We start from the raw sequence: 20,964 nt of genomic DNA on the forward strand, positions 1-20,964 counted from the left end.
TTATAAGTTACAACAGAAAGCTCTCCTAACTCTCCCAGGCAAATCAAAATCAAGAAGCAGTGTGTTCCTCTAGTCCTTTTCTCCTTTAGGAGATAGTAGGATTTTTTTCTGCCTATCAACAGAGAACAGAGGGATGCAGGGAAACTGACAACTCACATGTGGATTTTTAAGAGAAATGATCTCTGACCAGACTTGGACAGTAAGAGCTAAGGAATTGTCCTGGTTGTTTAGGCACCAGAGGGTAAGCAAGAGGTTTTATTTATTAGCATGACCTGTAAATTGAACCAATGGACTATGGCCCAGTAAGTTACTACCTGAGACAAATACATGAAGAATATAGTTTTTTAATGCTGTCTTGACTGGACATGAAAAGAAGGGCGGAGGAACATGACATAACAAGGAAAACCAACAATACAACGAACAGCAAGCAAAAAGGTAGAAGGAAAGAATATAATCAGAATCTGTTTCTTTAATCACTAAACATCAACCCATAAAACTTTTTAAAAGGAAATATTATAACTTGTTCCTATTGTTTTCAATTGCAAAATATAGCATAATCCCTATTTCACATAATCAAACATACTGACGAGTGGGTAAGATGGCAAAAAAATAAAGGAAAGCAGGAGACCTAGAATCATGCAGCAGTCTTCAGCTTCAGCCAAAATATATCCAAAAGTAAAATTCTATAATAACTAGAAGTTCTATAAATATTATCTCAGCTTCTATTCAAAGCCTTAGAAAATTGAACAACAAAAGCTTTAAGGTGGAATATTAGCTTGTTCAAGTCTTCAGATGAAAGCCATACTCAAGTACTATCTGAAAACTGAAAAAACTGCTCTTAAACAAATATTTTACTTGTACTTTTTTTTTTGACCTCATGTAGTTAAAATTAGAAGAAGCTCTAAGACCGTCTCCAGAATTACTCTGATTGAGCAGTGAGGTTGGACCAGCTGACATCACTGAAGTCTCTTCCAACCTTATCCATTCTGCAGACACGCTGACACAAAATTAGATTTTGCAAAAACTTGTGGGTACTGCCTCCTCTCTTCCTCACAGTACTGTATCACTCAACACTATTATGCAGACTTACCTCCAGAAATATCTTGAAGATGAAAAAAGCCTAAAAATCTCCTCACAAAAAGTATCTCAGCAGTATCAATAATATACATATGTTAAAATTATATTAATAATGAAAAATCAAGCTATTCAAACTGCCTATGTGAATGTAATTTGGACCCTTGTGTGAACACAGCACAGCCCGTGATTACTTGATCACAGACATTTTACCCATGGGACACCTGCCTTATTCCATGCATGAGCCTATGCCTTCCTCAAGAATGGAACACTGTCCAAAAATAAATAGATTCCTTTATAGACTCACCTACTTTGGCTGCAGAATAGTGCTAGTACACAGCCTCAGCTTACATAGGCCAGGACTGGTCATACATGCTCACTCCAGAAAGACCAATACTTAACTTATTTGATTTCAGATGTAGAAAGTAAGGAGCCAAGAAGTGACTCAGCGCCAGAGCATTTCTAATGGAAGCACAAGCAGCCCTTACAGATGTAATTACTGAAAGACATAGCCTATGCATAATCACAGACACCCTTAACCCCAGACATGCAAGGCTTTGCTTTCTGGGCGTCCCTTTTGATCAGCACTAGAGCATTAATGAGGAGCTTTCTGCACCCATGGATGTATAAAGTATTAAAAAGGAGACACAAAGAAAAGAGTAGGTAAAGACTCAAAGTGAATTTTTACGCAGAAATGAAAATATATGATTTCTGGCACATCTCTACATTCTTTTATACAATTCCATTTTTGTCCCTCTCCGATTTCACTGTGTGAAAATACCATAATTTGAAATCATACCCAAATCTACATCAGTCATCAAAAGAGTTTAAATATTTTAATCATCCACACTGCTACTTTGAGAAAATTGACTGGATGTCATGTTTTGTGGACTAGGCCTTAGAAGGAAACAAGACACTCGGCTTGTGGCTTTCACAGATACGTGTTGATAGCTAAGGAATGGCAGGATTTAATGATCTTGGACTGCGTTCCACACATAAAAGGAAACTACATTCTAGGACAAAGTTTCCCAATATGTGGTCTGTAAAACATCAGATGGTGGTCCAAAAAATAATCATAAAAGTGTATTTTTAAAAACATACATTCCCACACATGTTAGCAAGAAAACATTATTAAGGAAATACAAAAAAATAAAAACATTCCATGTTTAGCCTAACTAAATAGCACTATAAGGCACAAGAAAATGTGACATTTCACAAGATGATCCTTGCATTTTTTAAGGAAATTAAATGTTCTTGAAGTAACATATTCTCCTTTAACATTTAAGTTTGAAAACACTTTCTTCTGTTCTACTGAATTTCCTGAGTCCTCTCCAGAAACTGCCTTCTTACATCCAGTATGTTCCTCTCCTCATCTTACTTCCCTAAGCTGTCAACCTGTTTTTTCCAAATCTCACTATGCATCCTATATTATCGTTCTCTTTAGCAACACCCATTAAAGTCACCTACTGAAGCAATCCATCCATCCACTGTACAATTTTCATCTATTTACATTAACAAATTTTGCCTTGGGTATTCTGTTTCATTCTAAATTTCCACTGTTGGAACATCATTTATTTCCCTTGTTCAGCTACAGGAATCTCCTTTCTTAGGACACTTGTTTTACCCATCATTTTTTTTTAAATTATAGCCGGCTAGTTCACACCCTGTCTCTACTCTCCGGGTAAAGATGCTGACATAGCCACCCAGCCCTTGTCTTTTACAGCCTTCTTTTCAGGACTGATTTTCTTTCCTAATGTCATGGTATCTTCTCTGTTGTTATGTCTTAATACATACTCTGAATTGCTTTGTTTTCTAAGCCAGACAAAGAAGCAGCAATGAGTATGTTAAATCTTTATACCAAAACAGCTCGGAAAAGACAGCTAACAAAGAATACTGAAGACATACTTGGAGCTCATAAGTACAATAATAGTGGCATACCTGACATACTCTCCCTCAAAATCAGTATTTCTGCTCTCCTATTTCAAATATACCACTATTACAAAATTCAAGAATGTCAAATAAAAAAGATAGTTAAAAAAGCTCAACAGCCATCTTTTTATTTCAAGTTTATAATATTTAACTTGAAATACCATTTGCATGTGCTGCTCTGATGCTTTGTTCTTCAGCAGTTTAAAAAGTGCAGGTTTTTTTCTGAGATTAGTAAAACTTAAAACTTCTTGATTTAAAACAAGATACAACCTTCAAATTAAATATGCTGATTAATACATATATATTTTACCTATTTATATGTATTACTAAGCACTAAATTGATTATTCCCTTTTTTCCAAAACAATTATTTTCACAAGTCTTCTAAGTGCAAACTGTATCAGCATGAGAACAGGCTTACTAAAAGCCAGAAGAAGAATTTTAAACTTAACTAAAAGTGCTTAGGTACATTACGTATTTAAAAATTGGAAAAACTATTTTGCATTTAAAACTAAACTAATTATGTTATTTGGGGCAATCAGGAATAACAGCTACATAAATGATCAGAAAAATAAAATTTCAGAACTGATCTCTTTCTTGACAGTTACATTAATGTATTAGAAAGAAAAAACTCTTTACTTCTGTTTTCTGTTTCAAATGGATGTAAATTAAATTTGAATAAAGTAAGAACTGGTTGAAACATTTTTAAATAAGAAGACTATTCACTTGATATTCATAAAAGATACTGCTGTATGAATTGATCTGGACATGTCAGCAAATTCTGTTTCCCAGCATCTGGTAGCTGAAGGCTCTTGCTTTTCTGAACACTTTGGCAAGATGCATGTAGGGCTGGGGTGTGTGCTTTTTGTTTTGATTTGTTTTAAATTTGAGAATACATTCAGCCTGCAGTAACATGCATATTCATAATGAAATTTTAAGTTTACATATGTTTCTTTAATTAAAAGTTCAAGTTAATGCATTTAAAAGAAAGGTTTGATACAGCTTTTTACACAGCCTCTTTATATGGTCTCAAATTATTTGCACCTTATTCTGACATACTTGCAAGAGTGTCTAGATCAATTAAATGATTTTACACTATAATGATTTAACTATTATATATTTTGAAATACTTTATGACACAGAACAAACCCAATATTTGATTTGTGTTAGCAATTAAGGAAAATAATTTTAAAATATTTTCTTTGTTACTGAGATTAATATATGAAAAATACATGTTTCCTTGGAATCTAGGCCTTTTTTTTTTTTTTTTTTTTTTTTTTTAGTGCAATAAGAGAATACAGATTTCCAGCTTTTTAGGAAAATTAAGTTTGCATACCAGCACAGAATATCCCCGGGACTTCACTCCGGAATACAACAGTTCGTACTTTCTTATCAGATTTCAAAGCATCCACAGCTTTTGACATCTACAGAGAAAAGGAGGAAGGGGAATCACCAAATACTTTTTAAAGTGCTTCATTCCAATACTTCCCCTTTATAGTAAAAACTATTCTTTTCACTTACCATTTTTACAAGATTTTTGCTAAGTGCATTCTTGGCATGAGATCTGTTTAATCCAAGCACCACAATTCCTGGAGAGGAAGAAAGATCACATCATTGTTACAATGGAGTGAAATATGTATCATCTATGTAAATTATTATTATTTTGAAATTATACAAAAGGCATCGAGGACTGAAAAAAAATGCTAGTGTAATCACTACTGGCTTTCTGAAAGAAAATAAAATTATTTATTCTTTTCAATACTCAACAGAAATTACACTAACTGTAAGAACAAAAAATAGGGCCCTAACATCATCATGTGGAAATAGTGCTTACAAAGGTTGAATGTAGAGCTACACAACTGCATGCACAAATTTCATGTTTGTGCATTAAGTGCTGACACACCATCAGGAAAGATGCTTAATTGTAAAGCACACATTTCCATATTTAGAGAGACTATCTCCAGAGACTTTTTAAAGCATGAAGTGCTATCAGAGCAAAGACCAGCAACTCAATACAGGTAAAAGGAAGTCATAAACACAGAAAGAATGCCACCAAAAAAAAAAGGGAAAAATTGGTATTTTTGTTTAAAAAGGAACAAAATCAAACAAAAAATTCTCCCTGAAACACAAAAATCAAGCTCAGTGCTTGGTACATCGCTCCAAGGACACATTCACAGCTCCCTTAGTCCAGTTACAGATCAATTGTCTAACTGACTTATTACCTGTGCATTGGTTTGAATGTTGTAGCAGAAACAAAAATTTTCTTTATTATGCCCTCCTCACCTTAACAGGCATGAATATCAAAGAGGAAAACTCTGAAAAGTCTATTTTCGCAATGCCTATGTTTACCACAATTATAGCAATCTTTTAGACAATTACTGCCGGAATTACTACCCACACAACTGCCTGAGTTCAAAACACCAGCATACAGTCCTGATCCTGCCCAGATAACATTTTATCAGCCAGGACCTTTTATGCAGAAAATGCAAGGATAAGGGGGAAGAAAGGACTAGGGCAGGACCAAGAATGAAAGGCAGAAAGAAAGCTCTGCCTTAAACAAAAATGCCCACAGTATTGCCACCAACCTATGATATGAAAAAACAGAATTCCAGAAACTCAGTGTTTGTCCAGGTGATTACTACTTCACCACTCAGCTTTGAATGTACAATCTATACATAATTATGCTCTTGTAGCCTTCCTTGTCATCTCAGGTCAAACTGCTTCTTCTGTTTCTGGAAAACCCGTTCTCCCTTAGGTCAGATACATTAGTGTCTGAGCTCCCTTCCTCTCCTTCCTCCTGCGTGTATGTTGCACACACATGCAAGACAAGACAAGATTTAAAAGAGCTCCCGCTCCTTCTGCAATAACTGATTTGAAGACAAAGTCTTCTATTTGTCAGCTACCACTGTCAAGATTCAAATAAAAATCGTGTCAAATGCAGTAATAAAGCACACATGCCTTTCTTGCTCTTAAGGTACAGTCAATTGTTAAGTATAGATACCTCCTAAAAGGGGAGTGGAGCCAGGTCAACCCAAATGACCTTCATCCCCTTGTTCTACAAGCCTGAATTGCCACACTTATTACCTATGGCTGGAGATACTCATACAGGACCACCTGCAAAGCTTGTTACTCAGCACTTGCATAGGAATCTGTTTACATTCGGCTAAGCAAAAAAGAGTGGTGCTGTAGCACTTTTCTTCAGCTGTTACAACTTCTTCTCCAGGAGGAGAATCACTCCAAATTCAAATATTCCATATGTTCAACACAAGTAGATTCGGCAAAAGCATCATCCTACATTAAAGCAACAAAAAGACCCTTCACCCTGACTTCACTTTGATTTTCAGGCACTACAAATCCCATGCTTGAATAAACTAGAGAAACTATTACCTCAAACCATACTTCAGTCACAAAATAGCATCCTTTTCAGAAGCAAGTTATACTTAATGGCAATAACACTTAATGACACTTGAATTTTTCTTCTCCTCGCTGGAGCCGAAAGACTGCTACTCCACCACCAACCATAGTGTATTCAGGAGGAAGCTCCACTTAACACTGAAGCACTTTAAAGATTTTTTTTCATACCAAGGAATTATCCTTGAAGACAAATCATAGAAGTCAATTTTTGCCTAGCTGTGTCGTATCAAGTCATAAAACTACCACTTCTGCTTCCTTCTACAAAAGTAAAAGATAAAGATGGCACACACGCATTTGTTTTCATTTAAGTATGAAAAAAATATGAAGCAAGAATTAATTGCATGAGGAAAAGTATAAAAGGTTTGCAAGGGGTACCTATGTATTGCAGAGATATACATACAAAAGACATGCCTTACAGTCACATTTGAATCGTTATTGTTCTGATATGCCATTACTACAAGATCTTAGCATCCTGAGGATGGAAGGGACCTTGAAGATCATTTAGTTCCAAGCCTCCTGCAGGGACACCTTGGACTAGACCAGGGTGTCCAGAGGCCCATCCAACACCGCCTTGAACACCTCCAGGGATGGGGTATCCACAGCTTCTCTGGGCAATCACTTTCAGTCCCTAAAAGTAAAGAATTTCTTCCTAATATCTAAACTAAACCTGCTCTCTTTCAGTTTAAAGTCCCTCTCTCTGTTTCTTACAGGCTCCCTTCAGAAAACGTAATGTCACAGTAGGCCATCCCAAAGGATGAGTAGCTCCAATTCCCTCAGACTTTTTTCACAGGAAAGGTACTCCATCCCTCTAATCATATTCATGGCTCTTCTGGACTCTATCCTTCCTGCGCTGGGACGCCAGAGCTGGATGCAGGTTCTAGGTGGGCTCTGACCAGAGCAGAGCAGAGGGGCAGAATCCCCTCCCTGGCCCTGCTGCCCACGCTGCTCTGGATGCAGCCCAGGACACGTTTGGCTTTCTGGGCTGGCAGTGCCCATGGCTGGGTCATGTCCAGCCTCTCACCCACCAGCACCTCCAAATCCTTCTGGGCAGGGCTGCTCTCCATCTGTTCATCCCCCAGCCTGGGCTGATACCAGAGGTTACTCTGACCCAATGGTGCAGCACCTTGCACTTAGTCTTTTTAAATTTCACGAGATTCCCATGGACCCACTTCCCAAGATTGTCCAGATCCCTCTGGATAGCATCCCATCCTTCAGGTGTGTCAACTGCACCACTCAGCTTGGTATCATCTAAAAGTTTGCTGAAGGTGAACTCAATCCCCCCATCTATGTCATCAATGAAGATATTAAATCACAGTGGTCCCAGTATAGCCTTGAGGCACACTGCTTGTCACTGATGTCCATCAGAACCCTAAGCCATTGACCACTACACTCTGGATGCCACCATCCAACCAACCATCCATCAAACAGTCCATCCATCAAATCCATCTCTCTCCACTTTAGAAAGAAGGGTGTTGTTGGGAACTCCGCAAAAGGCTTTCCAGAAGTCCAGATAAATGTCATCTGTAGCCATTCCCCTGACCAGGGATGGAGTGAACTCCATCATTCAAGGCCACTGAGTTGCTCAGGTAGGACATGCCCTTGGTGAAGCCATTCTGGCCGTCTTGAATCACCTCCCTGTCCGCCATGTGCCTCAGCCCAGCTTCCAGAACAATCTGTTCCTCACAGAGGGGAAGCACAGAGGTGAGGCTCACAGGTCACTAGTTCCCAGACTTCAGCTTTCTGTCCCTTTTAAAGATGGGTACAGCGTTTCCCCTTTTCCAGTCACGGGGGACTTGACCTGAGGGCAGTGACTTTTCAATAATACCTGTTACATTGTCATCTGAAGCATTTAGTGATGGTTCATTCTTCCTAAAGCACACACACAAATATATATATATATGTGCTTTCCAGAATCTTTTAAAATAAACTGTTTGAAAACTCTACTTGTGAAAGAAAATGTATTAAAAAATAATCACTAATAAATAGAAGTAGAAATTAGTAGTAGTAGTCTTTGCTTCATTGGTGTACAGTATCAAAAACGTGACATCTACTCAGAAGGAATAAGCATTCACATAATGCTAAACCAAATATTAATGTCACAGTTTTTCCTTGGAGTCATTCCCACATTATTTCTGGGACACACTTCAGCACATAATGTGCATCTATTAAAAATACATCTGCATACTGAAAACTAACTTCATCTTAACTGGCTAGGCTCTCCAAGAGACAATGATTCCCAGTGTTGTCTAATATAAGCAGCAATATTCCTGTATACTACTCTCCTAGCCAACCATTAGAGGTAAAGCATACATAAATGAACAATATGTTCTCTACTTACAAGTTGCTCCTGTCAAAAGAGAAAGCTGCTTGTGGTATAATTATCAGTGTTAAAGATAAAAAGGAAATGAAACTTATAAAAGTTATATGATAAAAATGAAAGTTATATTATAAAATGAAAGCATAGTAAAAGCAAGAAATGCCTTTCACTGAAATAAGGATATATACATATCTGGAAGATAGTTTTAAAATAGCTGTGAATTCCCAGAAACATCCTGGTTTCAAAGCATACACTAAATTTAATACTTGAATAAAGTGAAGAGATTAGATCATGGTTTAACTACTGTTTATATCAGCACACAGGAGATCTTACTTTTAATAATGTCTTTTATCTCTTTTATCTTGCACATTTTAAAGATCAAAAAATTCTGTGTTTGGTAGAAACATATTTAAATGGTTACTTAAAAATTAATCTTGTCTTTAAACCAATATTAGACATTTTGCCAGAGTTTGAAAGATACAATATATCTGCATATAAGGTACTTGCAGAATTCTTTTTATTTGTATTTATTTTATTATTTATTTGGATTACATACGATAATTTTCCATAATTAAAAAATATAGTTTAAACAGTCTGAATTATACTTTGTAAAGTGGAAGTGGGATCAAAGTAAGTTATTTTTAAGCTTGTTTCACTTAACTACTCAGATACACCAAGGCAGAGAAGTGGACTTAAATGTTTATTATTCTTAACTAGTTTCTCAACCAAAACAGGAACATACACTGAATATATCATGCACATTTCTGGTGGCTTTCATTAATCATCTTATCAAGAAGTATTGAAATGAAAAATCATACAGACATGTACTAATCAGCACTTTTTAAAAGCACCAAAGCACTCATCAAAATCCCCTATCTGAGCATGTTTCATTTCTAAATTCTGATCCCTTTTCCACACTTCTTAAGTTAGTAGATCTCACCTGCTCAGCCTTGCTTGAAACATGGCAAAGGAATGGGAAGTTTTTCCAATTTATAAGCTAGCTATCAGTTTCCAACCTCTGAGCAAACAACTTCAACCAAGACTGTATTTGTTTTTGCACATTCCATTTCATTAAAATTCTAAGTGATGAAGATCAAAAGCCGTCTGATTCTAAACTGAACCAAAACCAGCTCCGAAATTTGACCATAAGAAGTCATTCTAGTGTAAAATCTAAATTTTAAAAATATTTATATCACTTTCCAGCAAGTGACACTGCCACAATGGAGTCAAGACTAAAAAGATATTTCTCCCAATTGCACCTAAATCTTAAAAATCCAAAGCACTAGGGCCATTTAAATTTGTAATGGGATCACTAATGCAATTTGGCAAAGTTCTGAAATGTCAATAGCTGTAATACATTTCAGCCCTAGTGATGATCAAATAGAATCTCAAAGTAAAAGATATACACTTAATTTAAAAAAACTAATACACTGACAGTCATCTTTACTCACAGAAAACTGACACTAAGAGCTTCACAAGTTGCAACATGGGCAGAATATACAGATATTTTTCAATCACATTCTTCAAAAATCTCACACCTTTCTGGTAAAATTTCAAATTTGGAAGCTGGAAAGCCTTGAGTTAAAATTTCAATAACTAGCATTTGCAAACATAGTCTCATTTTACTTCATGTTTAACAACTTCTCAGGACCTGGGGCATGCAAATCACATGGAAGTGATATGAAGCAGAGCAGTTCGCTACTTTGCTGACAGGCAAAGATTTGCCTAGTGCTGCAAGACATGTGCCTGTACGTGAGGCAGGTACAGCCAGTTTTCCTTCCTCCCCAGTATTCACAGTCCTCTCTGAGCAACGTGGAAATGCTAGGCACATGCAAGACCACAACCACAGCATCAACAAGCATGCGTGTGCCATAAAAGGCAGTCAGAGAAGAGGGTCTGATTGTGTGTGAAGTCAGTAAGCAAGTAAGGGGGTGGTGTGAAAAGGGCACAGGGGCACCAGAGTACCATTTGGGAAAGTCAAGAAGATGAAATAGTAGATCAAGGAATGGCAGGGTAGAAAAGAGCAAGAAAGACCACAGCGGTGTTTACAGAGCTGGTGTCCTCATTAAGCAGAGATATTACAGGCTGTAAGCAGATAAATATAGATGAACTTGGTATATAAGGTGAGGAGGATGGTGTGTGCTAGCACTAAAGGGAGGAAGTAGAGCCATGTTTCTTTTGTAGAAATGTTGCCTGCTCTTTCTGCTGCAGAAGAAGGCATATGAAGTTAATGTTTCCTTCTGGCCTATTTCTACATCTTTGTTCTTATCTTTTTCTAAAAAACAGTGTTGGTTTCTATGTCCTTCTGAAAGACCAAAGAAGGTTCCTTCCACTTAACAGAATTGTTTAATTAAAAATACACCGATTGAATCCTTCCTTATGATATCAACAGCTGCTTTAATATTCCAAATACTATCTCCAAGTTTTGGAGCTTTAGGCTACATATTCAGTATGAAACACCTTCATAACATTAAAAAAACAATGATTCCTAGCTGATTGAACAGCTGGAACACACTGCCTAATTCTATGTTTGTTATGTAATAGAAATTAAAGCTGATTACTATGTAAGATTGTGATATTTTCTACCACTTCTTGGTAAAGCACAAAATAAGCAAGGAAAAATACTCTTTTAACAATTTACAAACTCTTCTTTGCTCCTGTCTTGTCTCTTCCTTAACCTAAAATAAAAAAAAAAAATCTGAATAGATGTTTTAAACTAATTCTAAGTTCCACAGTCAGCTGGAAAAACTGGACTAAAGTAATACATTTTAAAGGATGTGGAAAGAGTTGGGAGCAGAACTACAAGACAGAAGATAATTTTAGGATCAGATTATATCATCTGTACATCAATCCTAAATAATGACAAAAACCTGCCCTCTTTTGAAAGCACAACAACAGTTTTCCCTTGAAAAAGAAAGAATAATCTTCTAAGCTCATACTGAAATTCAAAGTTTTAGACTTACCTCTCTGTATATATATACACATATCTATGTACAGGCAACTCAACTCACGGGCATTTTCCTTAATTGGCAGCAGGTGTGAAATAGCTGAGTTACGTCTCAAAGACGTAAACTAAACTGTACATCTCAACACATGGTGGTTCCAAGATGTATTCTCCATGTAAAGAGATTCACGTGCTGCAGATACCAAGACCCTACGCTATGGCCCTCTCCATAAAAACAAGCGTAACACCATGGCTAGAGAAATAAATCATCAGGAACAGATGCACTTACTTCTCCACCATTCCTAGCCCTGCTGCATCCACAGGGGGAGGAAGTGAAAACACCAAAGTAGAACACTTTCAAAATCCAGAGAGCACCAAATCAGAAGAGGAAGTGCAAAGTATCTGTGCTGTGATGCAATGGCTGCACATCAGTAAGGAGCACAGATTTTCTTTCTTTTTTTAACCAGGTGAGTTAAAATAAGACTCTTGGTATAGTTGAGCAGAAAAAAGTGATGAGATTATTATTAAGGAGAATGGCATGAGATGAGAGAATACTGAAACCCTACCTTCCACCACTGAAAACACAGATATCAGTTTTATGCCCTCTTTGCCCCCTGCACAGAAGCACAAAACTGATGTCTGAAGCAGCATGACTCTAGACATTTGCTGCTAAACTTCATTTTCTCACAATTAGAGTGGCAAACAGATGCCAGTTCACAGAGGTGTACCTCACAAACACAGTACGTATGATGCAGTATTCTGGAAGATGATGCTGTTGACACACCTCAAGGACAAGATGACATCCACAGCAACCTAGACAAGCTCATGAAGTCGGCCCATGGGAATCTCATTAAGTTTAACAAGTGCAAGGTGCTGCACCATTGGGTCAGGAAAATCCCCAGTACCAGCCCAGGCTGGGGGATGAACAGACGGACAGCAGCCCTTGGGAGAAGGATTTGGGGGTGCTGGTGGATGAGAGGCTGGAGATGACCCAACCTTGGGCACTGCCAGCCCAGAAAGCCAAACGTGTCCTGGGCTGCATCCAGAGCAGCGTGGGCAGCAGGGCCAGGGAGGGGATTCTGCCCCTCTGCTCTGCTCTGGTCAGAGCCCACCTGGAACCTGCATCCAGCTCTGGGCTCCCAGCACAGGGAGGACATGGAACTGGAGTGAGTCCAGAGGAGGCCACCAAGATGATAAGAATGGGACACCTCTCCTATAAAAAAAGGCTAACAGAATTGGAACTGTTCAGTGTAGAAATGAGAAGGCTTTGAAGTAACCTAGCCACAGCCTTCCAGTACCTGAAGGGAATCTGCATGAAAGATGAGGCAAGACTATTTACAAGAGCATGTAGCAACAGGACAAGGTGGAATTGGTTCAAATTGAAAGAAAATACATCTAGATTAGTTAATAGGAGGAAAATCTTTACTGGGAGGGTGGTGAGGCACTGAAAGAGGTTGCCCGCCGAAGCTGTGGATGCCCCATTCCTGGAGGTGTTCAAGGCCCAGCTGGATGGGGCTCTAAGCACATCTGGTCTAGTACAGGGGTCCCTGCCCACGACGGTGAAGTTCGAACCAGATAGTAATCAAGGTCCTTTCTAGCCCGAACCGTTCTACAATGCAGTGAAGCGCCAAGAAGGACCAAGCTGACCCAGTTCTGCCACTGCCATGCCGGCAGCTCCCAGCACTCTGCGACGCATCCCCGGCCGCGGTGACAAGGAGAAGGAGGAGCCACCGCTCTCTTCCCGCCCCTCGCCGCGGGTCAGCTCCCCCAGGGCCGCCCTCTCTCTGCCCGCAGGGGTCACCCGGCCAGGCCGGGACAGCAGGTGCCGAGCCGCGTTTCCCTCGTTACCTTTGTGCTCATCATCCAGGTACCGGACGCGCAGCTCCTCCTCTTCCTTCGCCTGAGAGCCGTAGCTCCTCCCGGCCGAGGGGAGACAAGCGGCGGCGATGCCTCCGCGCAGCGGGGGCGCGGGGTGGCCGGTTCGGCCGAGGGCGGCGGAGGTCGCATTGCCTGCGGCTGCGAGCCTGAGCCGGGCGCGCAGGAGGCCGAGCCCGCCCAGCGCCGCCGCCGCCGCCATCGCTGCTGCCGGCGCCGCCTCAGCCTCTCGCGGCCCCGGCCCCGGTCCCGCCGCCCACGTGACCGGCTGCGGCACGCACGGGGCGCCGCTCCCCCTTCCCCTCCCCTCACCGCGCCGCCGCCGCCGCCCGGGGCCGCGGGGAGGGGGCGGCTCGGGCCGGCCGGGCCTGGCTCCTCAGTCAGGGGAGATCTGAAACTTGACGGAAAACCAGCCCCATCCTGGCCGCGTCAAAAACAGCGTGGGCAGCAGGGTGGTATCCTGCCCCTCTGCTCCGCCCTGGTCAGACCCTGTCTGGAACACTGCATCCAACTCTGGGGTCCCCAAGGGTGGAAAGCCAGGAAACTGATTAAGTCCTCCTCCAGAGGAGGCCAGGAAGGTTTAAGGGGTCTGGAACACCTCTTCTACAAAGACAGGCAGAGGGAGTTGTGGCTGGTGAAGCCTGGTGAAGAGATGGAGAAGAGAAGGCTGTGTGGACACCCCATAGCAACCTTCTGAAGGGAAGTTCATCAGGATCTGTAGGGGTAGGACAAGCAGTAATGGGTACAAATGAAGAGAGGAAATTTAAATGAGATTTTGGGAAGAAATCCTTCACTGTGACAATGGATGAGATACTGGAATAGGTTGCCCGAAGAAGCTGTGGGTGCCTCAGCCCGTGCAGCATTGAAATTGAATAAGGCCTTGAGCAACATGGTCTAGTGGGAGGTTTCTCTGCCTATGGCATGGGAAGGGGGTTGGGACAGGATGATTACTTTAAAGTCCATTCCAACCTCTTGACATTCTGTGTTTCTGTGATTCTCACACAGACCTTGAAATATGCAAGTGCATAGACAAATTGCTCATCAGTAAAAGCAGATGTTTAGTTTCATCAGGGCTATACCCATGATGCTGCTGGAAGTTTTACAGCTCATTTATTTGCAGTGAACTTGAGAACATCCCACCTTAAAGGCAACGTGCTCAGGCTCTGTTGTGCTGTGTGTGGTGGCATAAGAATGAGCACTCATGGACTCTGCAGCACTTGCTTCTTCCCCCACATCAGCCATGGCATCAGCACTGAACAAAGAAAGGAACTGTGGTCAATAACAGAAACCAGGTAGCACATGGTTCTTTAGGCTGCGATAAAAGACTGCTTGGGCTGTCCTGTTTTGGGGCTCTCAGAATTACCATTGTGTTGCAGAACTAAGGATCAAGTAAATACGCCTTGGTGTTTAGAGTTGAGTTTAGGTCTCTAAGCAACGCTGCCAGGGTGTCTGCTTTGCCCTCTGTGCACACCAGCAGACATACCAGCATGAAACAAGTCAAACAATAAAAGCAGTAGCAATGGAGGTAGGAGGTAATTGCTGTGTTTTGTTGTAAATTCACATGATTCAAGACTGCTATGACCTGTTTCAAAATGGTTGAAATTTCAGCAATCTATGTGTTAATACCATAACAATTTAGTTGAGCCAGAACATGCATTAGCTGTAAAAGAAGTTGACTTGTTTCCTTATACAGGACCTGGCAAAGGTTGTTATAACTGTAGTTGATGCAGGTGAGTAAAGAGGCTCTTAAAAGCTGTGAAGTTTGTCCTCTTCAAGTTTATTTTCTTCAAATTAGGCCTTGAGAAGTGAAAACATGCTTTTGAGTCACCCCCTGCCATTTTCATAATTCAGTGTTACTTAATCAGGGGAGTAAAGCTGTACTGCTTCTGAGCCTAGGCTCAGATGGAGCCATTTTGGTGCTTGTTTTGGAGAGCTAGCTACTGCATTCCTTTGTGCAGTTGCTCAGCAGCTCCTCCATGCCTTCCTTCTGGAGAAGCAAAAGTCTAAAAATAATCTCCTATTTGTTCATGTGGAGCACCATGAAGGGCAAATGTGCATGTGGGGGGAGGAATAGGAAGGCTATCACCTTGCATTTATTATGTTTTACTATTTAAACAGGGCAATAGCTTGTGTTTCACAGCCCTTTCCAGTAGAGTCCGCACTATGCCAAAGACTTACAGTAGAAAGAAATAAAAAAATTTTGTTTGTAGTTGAAGAACATTTTAGTTTATGAGAAAGAATTTTGAAACATCGTATTGAATTACATCAATAGAAACAGAGAGACAGCACTATTCTAAAAGATGCAGTAGATAAAAAGGCATTAAAAGTAGAACTAAATTCACTGCCACGTTATAATGTTGTCTTGAAGGTGATGGCAGACATTTAGTCATATGCAGTGGCTCCCAGATTGAAGAACTAGTGAACATATTTCTGAGCAAAGGTCAATAAGTGCAGTCAAGCCAACAGATTCATCTCTGTTGTAGAAACACCCAGTCATTTTTAAGATGAAGAATTTTGGAAATGCAATTTTCTTTTACATGCCACTGTCTTGTTTTACTTTCTTTGTGTAAGAAGTGAAAATAAAATTTAATTTCTGTTTATTTTTTCTCTATTAATGGGTAAAACTGCATGATATGGTATGCATATATGTGTGGTTTATTGCAGTCATTTAATACTACGCTGCATTTTGTAATACTGTGTATTCAATTCCTCCCATTCTGTGACATGCAAGCATAAATCAGGACTCAAAGTTTTCCATATTCTCTTGTTCCCTGATTTTTTCACTGTAGTTGGCTTCTAAAACACAGCTTTGGGATCATAACAGTACAGGAAAGTTAAAGTTTGTTGACATGGAAATTATTATTTAAAGATATATCCTAATTTTTAAAAACGGAGCAACTGGAAAACAATTGTAAGTAACTACCTGAATAACATAGCATGCTTGGTAGCCTGATTGCTGCTACACGCAGATATCCAAGTATTGATCCTTGGTGATGGGTGAAATAAATTTATTATAATAAATCTAGATTCAGCCTCCCTTATGTCCACAGAAGCAGTGAATGAAAGTAGAGCCAGTGTTGATGGAGACTAGCTCATCATATTCTCTGTACTCAGCTGCTACTTCTAGTACGGTCCCTCAGTCATCGTCTAATCCAAGTGGAAAAACTTGAAGGTCCTTCACCCAATTATGTTACATTTGAAGTTGCCTTGGAAAGCTTATTTACACCAGGTTACAGGTTCTCACACTGTACAGGACTGAAACTGGCAGGTGAAATGTGCAGCCCCTTTTGTAGCTTGATTATGGCCTTTGTTTGATAATATAGTCTGGAGGGGGGTGGTTGGGGCTTGGTGTCAGGACAGTACCGTTGCAATTTACACAGCACGGGACAGAGGTACAGAAATTGGGAGACTGTTTATGTGGTTTGTGGAGAAAAGTTTCTTCATCATACTATTCTCAGTGTGTTGGTGCATGGCACCTGCCATGGTTCATTTTCTAGAGGAACAATCTCACTGTTAATTAGGTATGACAGAAGCATGTGGTCTCTAAACTTCAGATCTAAATTAAGTGCCTAAAACCAAATAGTGTGAAACTACTTGTAGATGTTCAGTTGGGGATCTAGTGCTATTAAAAATGGTAATAAATTATTTGAAATGAGACAGAAAAATAATTGCATATGTAATTATATAATATGCAGCTTTAATGTGAACAATGAAAGGTATCAGACAGTATGTACAATGGAGCAGGAATATGGGAAAGGAATCTCACCTAGTTCTAAGTTGTTCTAATTTCCTTATGTTGATGCATGTAGATGAGGTGTAACAAATGCTTTCATTTTCTGTGGATGAGCATAGCAGTGTCAATGGGTAAAGTAAAAAGGAAGCACTTTTTAGAGGAAAAATGTAGCACCCAATTTTAGCTTTTCAAACTAAGTCCTTTGAGTGTCTTGCAAATTGAAAAGTAATTGTGTCTGTAAAGGGGCTGTGATATTTGAGAATGAGATCCATCAGCTATCCGTCTTCTAAAGTTGGTTTGCAAAGGTTGTTTCAATTTCACACCACCCACCAGAAGCATTTGTCTCTTCTAGATTTCACATATTTGCTTTTTATCAACAGCAGGATTTTTCTGATTATTTTGTTATGCAGTTAGTACACTTGCCTTTCAAATCTTGATTTTTAACTTTTTGTAAAACCTTTTTGATATTTTGAAACTGATAATGAGAAAGACATAACCCTTGTTATGTATTATTATTAGTAAGCATATAGCACACACAGCATGTTCCCTTTTTGGCACTAAGCCTATTCAATATGTTTTGCAGGCAGCTGTTTCCTTAGATTGTCTATTTTCTTTCTTCTCAGTGCAGCTTTAAGACTGTAATGCCAAGATATAAGATGTTCTTACAACTCATTTTTCTCTTCAGGAATTTCTCTTACTAAACTTAACCTACTTGGGTATCCTTACAAGCTTGCTTACTCAAAACTTGTTACCCAGCTCCAGCACATGTTATTAAGAGCTCTACCTAGGTGTCACTCATGTCTTGGAGCACGGAGCAGATTTTGGCTTTGAATAATGTCAGCCCCAGTTATTTGGGGACATACTCCTTCGTCTTGAAAATAGAGACAACTGCATAGGATTAATATAGTGGAAAAGCGCATGGCATATGTGAGCCAATTACAGGGACTTCTTGAAACCCTACTTCCCAAAATTGTCTGCCCATTCTCTTCAGATCACAAACAAGATATAATGCTAAAACAATTACAGGAACACAAACATGCTGAGCAAGGCCTCTTCCATGAGTAAATAGGCACTAGGAGCCACAGGGCTACAGCTCTGTAATAGTGAGAGATCAGAGCCTAAGGAGGCCCTCCTTAGGTGCTTGAAACTGGAATTGAGCAGATATTTATTAAATAAAATTTATAGAATGCTTTACTTTAAAGCAGGGTGCACAATTTATCTCTGAAGGGCATCAAATAAAGATATTTGTTTTTATGAAGTTAGACATAAACACAGATACTGAAAAGAAAGAATTTACAGACAGTGAAGATTCTTAAAAAATTATATATTTATGTGTAGGTACAACTCCCAAATATGTGCCTGCTGATGCATCTTCCACCAAAGCTTTTAAAAAGCTTTCTTGTGTCTTTAAAATAGTTTAACATATCAGAAAAATTACTGAACCAGCTAAATAACTATGCATTCCGGCAAACTGCAAACCAACTCTAACGCCATTGAATACTTTTCTTACAGTGAATGTACCCCATTCTATTAAGATTGTTAAAATAATTTCTTTTCTTCATGATCAGGCAAATCTTTGTCTGAAGCAATACTTCCTTTTCTTGTCTGTGTTCTTCTGAAGAACTCCAGATCCAACAGTGACGTTAGCTGTGCTGAGTCTTTGCTTTGGCAACAGGCAGGACAAGCTCTCCTGTAGTATAGATGGGTCAGTGAAAGCTGCACAAGAAGCACAGAAACCAGGGAGAACACGACTACAGTAATCAGCATTTGATTTAAGGTATTTGACATAAAATTCTAGTAAAAAATGGATTTCCCAATTGTATCAGGGTACTTTTAAGTGTGGTGAAATGCTATCAGGGCTGCTGCTGAGGAGGCAGTCAATATTTTCAAATCTGTGATGTCAAAAAAGATAAAATAGAACTAGGTGTTAGCCCACAGAAGGAAGCATTTTGCAACAAACAAATACTATCTTCTTCAAAACAGTACCATCAACATTATCTAAATGCAATTCAACTACGCGAGCGTTTGGTGAAACAAAAAGGGAAATTCATCTGAATTACATTTTGTTTAAATGCTTTTTAATTAAGTAATAAAGAACATTTGAGTACAACTCTCAATTAAACAAAAATTTCTATCACCATTACAATGAGGAGATTAAAAATATTTTAATACTTCTGTCCTCATGTAGTGAAGTTATCAAGAAACTCTGCTCTGTTTGAAGGCAATACATTTGTCATGAAAGCCAGCTCACTATGAGAAGCTAAGAAAAGCCTGGTCTTTTATGCTCAAGTAATGTAAAAAAATGTAACAGAAAAATGAAAAACACTAGATTGCCTGTTTTTGTTAGTTGTAATTCGTTTTTACTCTCCATGAGCAGGCCAAGAGTTAAGATGTATGATACATCATAGTACTTTGTTATATCATATAATTTCTTTTCCTTTCTGCTTAGCTAATTCTTTTTTTTCAATTCTTTTTGGGGGAGGGTGTTTAAAAACAAAACTCAGCTTACAGTCATTGTACTATAGATAATACATGAAGTTTAAGCTATTGTTCACTTTTTTGCTAAAAACTGCAGCATTTTTAAAGAAGATAATTACATAGTTACTGTTTGAAAAATACGATGCATTATGTACAAATAATTCTAAAAAACGTAAGCTTACATTTTATTATATAAGCTTACATTTTACTATATAAAATGTGTTTGTGTTTGTTACCTTTCCCTTTTAGTCTTTTATGATTAACAGTATATCATAATGAATATATTGTGTTCTTTCTAAGGAATGCCTCACATGGATTTTCACACCATATGGGGAAAACATTGGAATCTTTTTTGATCTTCTCTTCATTTTCATTAGACTAAATTACCTTTTACATTCTAGCCTTAACTATATTTTTATGCATTCTTTATTCTTTACATACTGATACAATTAAGATACTCTGGTAAGCTGAATAAGCATTTTCAATGAAAGTATATTCACTCCTATATTGAATTTTTCTAATGTCACAAAGAATCTGCATGACTTTATTCCAGAAATTTCCAGGACAGAGCAAAGGTTAAATAATTACTTTCTTCACGTCTCACATGGATTCAAGAATAGATGAGTTGAGAAACTACATGAGCAAAGGACTCTGCTTTGTCAAAATGGATTCATCATAATCTTTCTTCTATTTAATCACCTTATTGTAAGTCACTTGTCTAATCAAGAAAGCAGGATCCTCAAGATCAAGAACAATGAACCTAGCAATTGGTATATGAAAAACAAAGAAAAATATGTACTAGGTGGCTAGCATGCACTTATGTGCCTGGTCACAGAATCAATGCAGAGTTATTTACCAATGCCAGTGAACAGCCAATTTCAACACAGCATTTTTCAGACTTCTAATTTCTTAGCATTCTGTTGCATGTAGGTAAAGACTTATAAAATAAGGGCCTTGTTACCCTTGTAAGATCACAGCTCAGGCCTGTTACTTAGGCTAAGTAGAAGGGAACTGTGGGGGAGTGACTCAGCTGGAATAGCGGTAGAGAGACGTGAGAGACAGGCTGGGTGACTGCCCTGTGTCTTCATCGTGGTGTATGGTGGTTGGTTGTGCCTTAAAACTATGTAAACTGATAACCAGCTAACTGCTTAAAAAGGCCTGGTTTTTGCAGCAAAGCAGATCTCCTTTGCACCTGCCTGGGG

At 39.0% G+C, this 20,964-nt stretch overlaps 1 protein-coding gene across 5 annotated transcripts in view; it reads right to left on the reverse strand.

Annotated features, from left to right (window-relative positions):
* Positions 1–13,822, reverse strand: part of AUH (AU RNA binding methylglutaconyl-CoA hydratase) — a 114,530-nt gene extending 100,708 nt beyond the window's left edge. For 4 of the 5 annotated variants that reach the window (XM_084224659.1, XM_084224660.1, XM_084224661.1 and 1 more), the window contains exons 1-3: positions 13,525–13,822; positions 4,523–4,590; positions 4,338–4,425 (exon numbers count right to left, since the gene is read on the reverse strand). In XM_084224659.1, coding sequence (XP_084080785.1) covers positions 4,338–4,425; positions 4,523–4,590; positions 13,525–13,753 — 385 coding nt within the window. In that variant the 5' untranslated portion in view covers positions 13,754–13,822. The remainder of the gene's footprint in view (positions 1–4,337; positions 4,426–4,522; positions 4,591–13,524) is intronic. The other variant, XM_084224658.1, reaches the window with a different exon arrangement.
* Positions 13,823–20,964: the final 7,142 nt, after the last annotated feature.

The sequence above is a fragment of the Fringilla coelebs genome (assembly GCF_963513975.1).
Source record: "Fringilla coelebs genome assembly, chromosome: Z".
NCBI classification, from domain to species: domain Eukaryota; kingdom Metazoa; phylum Chordata; class Aves; order Passeriformes; family Fringillidae; genus Fringilla; species Fringilla coelebs.